The following is a 7,669-nucleotide window of genomic DNA, read 5'->3' as shown; positions in this document are numbered from 1 at the left end:
TTCCCCCGGGGGCCAAAAATTAAAAAAAAGTTCCCGCCCGAAAAAAAAAAAAAAAAAAAAAAAAAGAAAGAAACAAACAAACCCCGTGGCTGCTTCCGAGTGTGTTGACATGGCAACTGTTGCTGCGGTAACCGAACTGGGTCATATGTCCGTGCAGATGGTGTTCCTCCATTCACATCGTGACTGAATGCAGGACGGGAGCAAGGCTCAGAGTTTGTTTTTTTCACAGAACACGACTTTACTTCGCATCTTAACAGTTCCACCACTCTGCAGCTCCGCTTTCACAGCGCGCCCCCTGGTGGTCGCCCCTTGTTCAGTCGCTCCTGGCTCCTTGGTGAATCTGGTGGATTTTTTTCCCTCCCAGGTTTTGGACTGGATAGAAAACCACGGCGAGGCCTTCCTCAGCAAACACACGGGCGTGGGAAAGTCCCTCCACCGAGCCCGAGCGCTGCAGAAACGCCACGAGGACTTCGAGGAAGTGGCTCAGGTCTGTGTCTGGATTATAACTAACACAGAGACGCTCTGCAACGCTAACTGTTCACCTTAAACATCTAAACATCTGCAAGCCAGGAATATTACTCAACTGTTATTGTTGCTTTTATTTTAGAAATAAAATGGAACCTGTTTGCATTAAAAGCAGGCTTCTGTGAGTTTTTCTACATTTGGTTGGCATAAAATTAAATATAAATCCCGACATCAGCTGGTGAGATGAAAATNGATGCAAATAATGTGAATAAATAACTNTAATGAACTCAAATTGGAAGTTTTATTAGGGATTACAGTACCCTAAAAGTTATTTTTTCAGTAATTTCAGTATTTTTCTCCAGTTTTATGCTCCCAGAATAGACCTCCATACTGGTAAAGTTATTCACAAAAATGCTAAAATCTACAAAATCTAAGAGTTGAATTAAATTGAACTGCTGACATAAGCACTTGTTACATTTTTCTAAAAAACATTTTTTCAATTTACAATATTTAACTATAAGACCATAAATTTAAACCTGAACGCCTTAAGACAGAGTTTAGATCTTTGAACCACCTGATAAAAACTTTCTACCATATTACTTTGAGAAATATTTTAACTTGTGATTTGCTTTTTGTCTAAAAAAATAAAGCAAACTGTATTAAAACTAGAGGTAAAAAGCTACATAGAATGACATCTGACAGTTAAAATGCCTCAAAACACTTGAAGGAAATAACAATTATTAATCTAGTTATTAGTTTTATTAAAACAAAAATCTAAAGAGTTTAATTACTTTCTTTGGATTTAAAATCTCAATGAATTCAATAAAAAAAAAAATCTTCTGTAAAATCAGCCTCTTGATACTCTGCCTCCTGTTTCTGTTTGTTGCCTCAACATCTCTCTCTTCCTCTTCATCATCATCATCATCTGCATATCCTGCTTTTCACTTTGCTCCTCGGTGCCTCCGTCTCTTTCATAACAGACGTTTCGCTCGCTTCACGCTGCCCCCTTGTTGAAACCCACCTCTCTCTCCGTCTCCGTCTCTCCGTAGAACACTTACACCAATGCGGATAAGCTCTTGGAGGCGGCCGAGCAGCTGGCCCAGACGGGAGAGTGCGACCCGGAGGAGATCTACCAGGCCGCCCACCAGCTTGAAGACAGGATCCAAGACTTTGTCCGCCGCGTGGAGCAGCGCAAAGTCTTGCTGGACATGTCTGTCGCCTTCCACACGCACGTCAAAGAGGTGGGCAGGGGACGGTGACACAGCGCTGAAGTGGATGGTGGGCTGTGTGCCTGTACCGATGAGATGAGAGCTCTCTGAGGGAGGGAACAAAATTACCTGTTGAAATGAAGCGTGGAGTACATTACATGTTCAGTCCAATTAGTCAGAGAAATATAAATAAATACTTTAGCGGAGGTATGTCTGTAGGGTCGGTTTTGTGCATAGATATCCAGCTTTACGTTTATAAATACTATGATTTACTGTGCGGTTACTCGGATGATAAAAACCAAACACAGGGTCGTTCGTAATGAGACAAAAGCTGCTGCCTAGGCTGACGTCTGCCTCCGTCTCCAGCTGTGGACGTGGCTGGAGGAACTGCAGAAGGAGCTGCTGGACGACGTCTACGCCGAGTCCGTGGAGGCCGTCCAGGATCTGATCAAGCGCTTCGGCCAGCAGCAGCAGACCACGCTGCAGGTCACCGTCAACGTCATCAAGGAGGGCGAGGACCTCATCCAGCAGCTCAGGTGCAGAGAGGCGGGCCAAATACTTGAGATTATTCATCATGTTTTCCCCCCCAGTTTCTCTCTACCTGTCTGTACTCTGAGGCAAGTCTGAGTCAAAGATACGAAGTGATGACTCTCTTTCATTTTTATCTCTTCATGACACATTTTGATGTCTTTCTTTCTATACTTGTAGAGATGGAAAGGAGAACAGTAAGTGTACTGTAAAAGTGATAAGAGGACAGTTATTTTATATTTCCCCACACTTTTTTTACATTTTGTCACATTGCAACTACACAATTGAAGGCTTTTTATTGAGAGTTTGGTTACTGACTTTTGGTTTTCAAAATATTTGACTAAAAATATTTACCAGGTTTTCACATTCAGTCCTTCTTAAACAATATTAAAGTAGAATCACTTTTTGCCCCATTTACTCTTTCAAGTCTTTTCAAGTTTCTCGCAGCTTTTGACATCTAGAGACTTAATATTTCTTCTTTATGAAATAATTCTTGCAGAGTCACATTAGATGAAGAGCTTCTGTAAGCATCACGTTTTAAATCTTTTCACAGATTCTTCTCAGCTTGCGTAAGGTCAAGACTGTGACTGGGCCATTTAAACATTTCGATGTGTTTTAAGCTAAACCATTTGATTCTATCTCTATTTTTATGTTTAGTAGAATAGCACAATGTGCAAAATTGTGGTTGCATAGGACTTCTTTAGCACAATATCTGGCAGGTTGTTATAATTTACTCTGCCTGTTTTTATGTTCAACTAGTTCATTGGATTTTTCCTGCACTTGATAACATATTTATAGATACTGAAGCTCTCTGAAGGTAATTTTTAACAATGTGATAATGGAATCAAATAGGCAAGTGAGGAAAAACATGGTGTAAATGTAAGCAATATTATAAATGTAATATTCAACAGTAATAATATCATGTGTTTTTTATAACTTGCTAAGTCAGGTCAAGGTTATTTGTGTAGCAAATTTCAACGACTAGGCAGTTCAAAGTGCTCTATGTCATCTACATCTAGACATTAGTCCTTTAATCTTGGATATTCTTCTGTTCAGGTGATAAAAGGCTGACTTTATAACTGTCTTTATGTGTCTCTGAAGGTTCAGGTCTGAGTGCAAAACTGTCTCGGCTGCAAAGTTTAGACACCGTTTACCAGAGTAAACCAGAGTACAACAAACAGCCGTCTTTGATGCTCGTCTTCTTCATCGTAGCTCTAATTCAGGCAGGAGTGGATTTGTAATTTGGAATAAACGTGTCAACACTCAACAAAGCTAAATATACGCTAAGAGAAATCTCCCTAGAAGACGTTAATGAAGTGCATTAAGCCCAAAAACGGCAAGCGGCGATGATGAGAGGCGGTGTGAGAGAGGTGGATGTGGCTGTCCAGCTTTATTTTTATGCAGAGGATGTTCCAGTGCCTCTCCTCACTCCCTCTTTTCTCTTTGTGCTCGCCACCCTCTCCCTGGCGACTTGGCTCCGCAGCGGGTTCTTACATAAGACCACTTTTATAAACGTGTGTCTAATTGTGCGCCGCTCTCTTCCTCTCTCTCTTTCTCTCTCCGAGAGGGAACTGTAGCTTCACACACCTTCTGCGGGTAGGACTGAGCTGTTGGAGTGCACAACATGTTCTCCACCAACACCACCTCATCATAATTAGCCTTTTTGTGAAACCACTTGTGGATTTATATTTCAAGTAAAAAGCCGATTAGCAAATTAGAGATAGTTTTAGACTCTTTTTATTTTTTAACGCTTCTTTTCCATGCTGGTGCTGCCGCAGTATTTTATACCAGCACAGCACTTTCCAGAGCAGCTCACCCTGACTGGCATGATGCCCTGCAGGATCTTTTATAGCTCCTCAGAGCTGCACTCTGCAGATTATGGCTTAATTGCGAACGTTTTTTCTTCCAGGGACTCTGCCATCTCCAGCAACAAGACGCCCCACAACAGCTCCATCAACCACATCGAGAGCGTCCTCCAGCAGCTGGACGAGGCCCAGGCTCAGATGGAGGAGCTCTTCCAGGAGAGGAAGATCAAGCTGGATCTCTTCCTCCAGCTGCGCATCTTCGAGAGAGACGCCATTGATGTAAGGGAGGCATGGTGAAACTGTGTGCTGTGAATAATATTACATGTTTTTAAAAAGGTTGGAGATTGATTTTTTGATGTCACAAGGGCGCATTGTAGTGTTTGGAGTTAGCAGTTAAAATCCCAAGACTCATCAGCTTGCCTGAAACGATTAATTGTGATTAATCGTTTATTGAAAAAGTCATCATCTAATTTAGCGATTTAATCATTAATCGGTGCATACAGACAAAAAAAAAACCATTTGGTAAAAGAACGACAACTAAAACTGTACAAAAATATAAAAATTTTTACTTCAAGATTAAAAAAAAAAAGGAAGATTGTAAACATGTTTAACTTGCAGTGCATTGGAATGAGATTTCTTCTTTCATAGCGTCTTAACTTTTTCGTAATCCTTCGTCAGATCATCTCAGACTTGGAGTCGTGGAACGAGGAGCTGACGGGTCAGAAGAGCGACTTTGACACGGAGGACTTGACGCTGGCTGAGCAGCGGCTCCAGCACCACGCCGACAAGGCCCTGACCATGAACAACCTGACGTTTGACGTCATCCACCAGGGGCAGGAGCTGCTGCAATACGTCAACGAAGTCCAGGCGTCAGGTGAGCTCCCGCCTGCATTCACACCTGTAAAAAACCTCAGGTCTTTGATAGATTATAGACATGTTGCGTGTTGTCAGCATCCAGAATTGTCACCCGTGTGCCCAACGCTGGAGGGCAAAAAGACGATTCCTTTACTTGCTATCCATAGACAATCTGCCGCAGCAGGACTATTCTGTTACCTAAGTGAAACCTGAAGATGGAGAGATTATTAATTTAGTGCAGTGCGCCACAGGAAAGGGGAAATAATGCAGAAAAACTGTTGAACTCAAATCAACAATTTTTTTTTTTCTCATGCTTTCTACACTACACACAGACCTGTTGCCACAGCAACTGATTTACAACAGCTCCATTAGTACATCAAGATTCAACAATAAAAACCCACAAACATTTCCCACACAACAAACAGAACATTCAGTCCATTACAGTATCGCGTCTTCAGGCTTGATATTTATTTTGTGATTCTTAATAAGTGATGTCTGAACGCAGCTGTGGCTGATTAGCTAATTTAAACATCAGCTCCACTGATGATCTGCCAGAGTTGGTATGTGAGTCGGCTTATTTTTTTTAACTAAACAGAAACAAACCAAATTCTGTAGCACAACTGCATGTTAAGGTTGTCAAAGTCAAGTTAGCATATCTGACCTTCTTCCCTCTCCCTCTGTATTTGTTTAAATTAACACTTTTTCCTGACCTGTGAAATGTGACATCATCAGACCTCGTTATCTGGTTGTCATTGTGTTGACAATAAGTAGCTAAGCACTACGTCCCTTTTTCTTTAGCACATCATTTTCTGTGAACAGGTTTTTGCCCTCCAGCAGGGAGCTGGGAACAGGAATTACACATATTACATTGAAACGTGTCTGTAAAGTTATTATTTTTTAAAATTCTTTTCCCTTCTTATTTATTTGCTGCCCCACATTGTGTGTTTGAGTGTTTGCCCACCACATCAGGCTGCAGCTCATGTTCAGCTCCGTGTTGCTACTGATTTCTGTGTTGGCTCTATTAGTTTTCTTGTGTAGGTGTCCCGGGTCAGATTCACTCAGAGTTGGTGATGAGAGGCTCCCACTCACCAACCATAATAACTCACCTGTGAACCTAAATGCTAATAGGTGCTGTGTGTGAGCGCACGCAAGGAGAGGCTGCATTATGCAACATGCAGTGAACACAGAAAATATATAAAGAGAATATTAGTCATTTTGATCATCTTCAGGTTTACAGATGTGAATTTAAAAAAAAAATACATTTTTTTAATGTTTTTATTCAGATAATTTCCTCACTCTGATTTTCTACAACTTTTCAGTTGGTATAACAAGACTCAGTTTGAAAACAGAAACAATTTTATTTTATTTTTTTCCAAAAGTGTTGTAAAAAAGAGCAAGTTAAAAGCTTCTCTGATCTTCAGACCATCTTAGATCAGAGTTTTAAGCACATTGTAGGTTTTTATACTGAGTACTGTTACATGCCAAATAATTTCAAGTTTTTTTTTACAGTTTTTACAAGCCTTTTTTACAAGTGTGGCCTGGTAGTCAGGTCATCTCATTGGAGGGTAATGCGACTGTCCCGTCTCTGTGCAGGCGTGGAGTTACTGTGCGATCGCGACGTGGACATGGCCACGCGGGTTCAGGACTTGCTGGAGTTCCTCCATGAGAAGCAGCGGGAGCTGGACCTGGCAGCAGAGCAGCACCGCCGGCACCTGGAGCAGTGCGTCCAGCTGAGGCACCTGCAGGCTGAAGTCAAGCAGGTCGGACTCGCACACACGGCTGCGTCATGCCGGCAGAGTTTTAAAGAGATGCAAATGAAGGCTTAGGCTTTGTTTTTGCCGCCTCAGGTTCTGGGCTGGATCCGAAACGGTGAATCGATGCTTAACGCCGGTCTAATCACGGCCAGCTCCCTGCAGGAGGCGGAGCAACTGCAGCGGGAACACGAACAGTTCCAGCACGCCATTGAGGTAAAGCCATACTGGATTTTCCCATTATTCCAGTTTTCTGCTCAGATTTGACTGAAGCCTCCTCTTCTCATCTCGTCCCTCTGCAGAAGACCCACCAGAGCGCCCTGCAGGTCCAGCAGAAGGCGGAGGCTCTGCTGCAGGCCAACCACTACGACATGGACCTGATCAGAGACTGTGCAGAGAACGTGGCTTCCCACTGGCAGCAGCTCATGCTGAAGATGGAGGACCGACTGAAGCTGGTCAACGCCTCCGTGGCTTTCTACAAAACGTCTGAACAGGTAGGAGACCCGGTCACACTTTTTTCTTTATTTGTCTTTCTACAAAGAGGAAATTGTTGCATCTTTTTAAAAGGACAAAAAAGAAATTTCAATTTATGTTTGGAGAAATTAGATAAAAAACACTGCAGAGGAAAAAGTTGACACAAAAAATGTTTATGACTTTGATGGTTAAAAACAATAAACATCTGGTTTCTGTTTGGTTTGGTTATTGATGAATAACCTGACTGAGTTTTTCTTTCTGTGCTTTTCAACAATGTTGATTTTGGTAGTTTATGGACAGTTAGCTGTTTATGTTAATGTCTCCTAGGGTGTAAAATACTGATGTCATAATTTTTATTAATTGAAAAAAAATGTGTTGCTAAAAAATTGTAATTTTTTTCCCTGTTTTTTCTTATTCTTTTTATTTCTGTATTATCTTTCTCTTTATTTTGTTCTTCCTTTCTTTCTGTCATTTTCTTTAATTTGTTTCTCTCTTTCTTTCTCTCTTTTTCTATTTCTTTCTCTCTTTCTGTTGTTTTTCTCTTCATCTTTCTTTTTCCTTTTTTTTACTTTTCTAGTCCTGC

At 41.5% G+C, this 7,669-nt stretch overlaps 1 protein-coding gene across 4 annotated transcripts in view; it reads left to right on the top strand.

Annotated features, from left to right (window-relative positions):
* Positions 1 to 172: 172 nt before the first annotated feature.
* Positions 173 to 7,669, top strand: part of LOC106941871 (triple functional domain protein-like) — a 34,126-nt gene continuing 26,629 nt past the window's right edge. For all 4 annotated transcript variants that reach the window (XM_015025007.1, XM_015025009.1, XM_015025006.1 and 1 more), the window contains exons 1-8: positions 173 to 487; positions 1,515 to 1,706; positions 2,040 to 2,209; positions 4,111 to 4,285; positions 4,685 to 4,880; positions 6,455 to 6,621; positions 6,709 to 6,828; positions 6,915 to 7,106. In XM_015025007.1, the coding sequence (XP_014880493.1) occupies positions 188 to 487; positions 1,515 to 1,706; positions 2,040 to 2,209; positions 4,111 to 4,285; positions 4,685 to 4,880; positions 6,455 to 6,621; positions 6,709 to 6,828; positions 6,915 to 7,106 (1,512 nt within the window). In that variant the 5' untranslated portion in view covers positions 173 to 187. The remainder of the gene's footprint in view (positions 488 to 1,514; positions 1,707 to 2,039; positions 2,210 to 4,110; positions 4,286 to 4,684; positions 4,881 to 6,454; positions 6,622 to 6,708; positions 6,829 to 6,914; positions 7,107 to 7,669) is intronic.

The sequence above is a fragment of the Poecilia latipinna genome, unplaced genomic scaffold, assembly GCF_001443285.1.
Source record: "Poecilia latipinna isolate Pla-1442-1.1 unplaced genomic scaffold, P_latipinna-1.0 Scaffold3912, whole genome shotgun sequence".
Classification (NCBI taxonomy): Eukaryota; Metazoa; Chordata; class Actinopteri; order Cyprinodontiformes; family Poeciliidae; genus Poecilia; species Poecilia latipinna.
The sequence above is the reverse complement of the archived record's forward strand: the minus strand, read 5'-3'. Positions and strand labels throughout refer to the sequence as shown.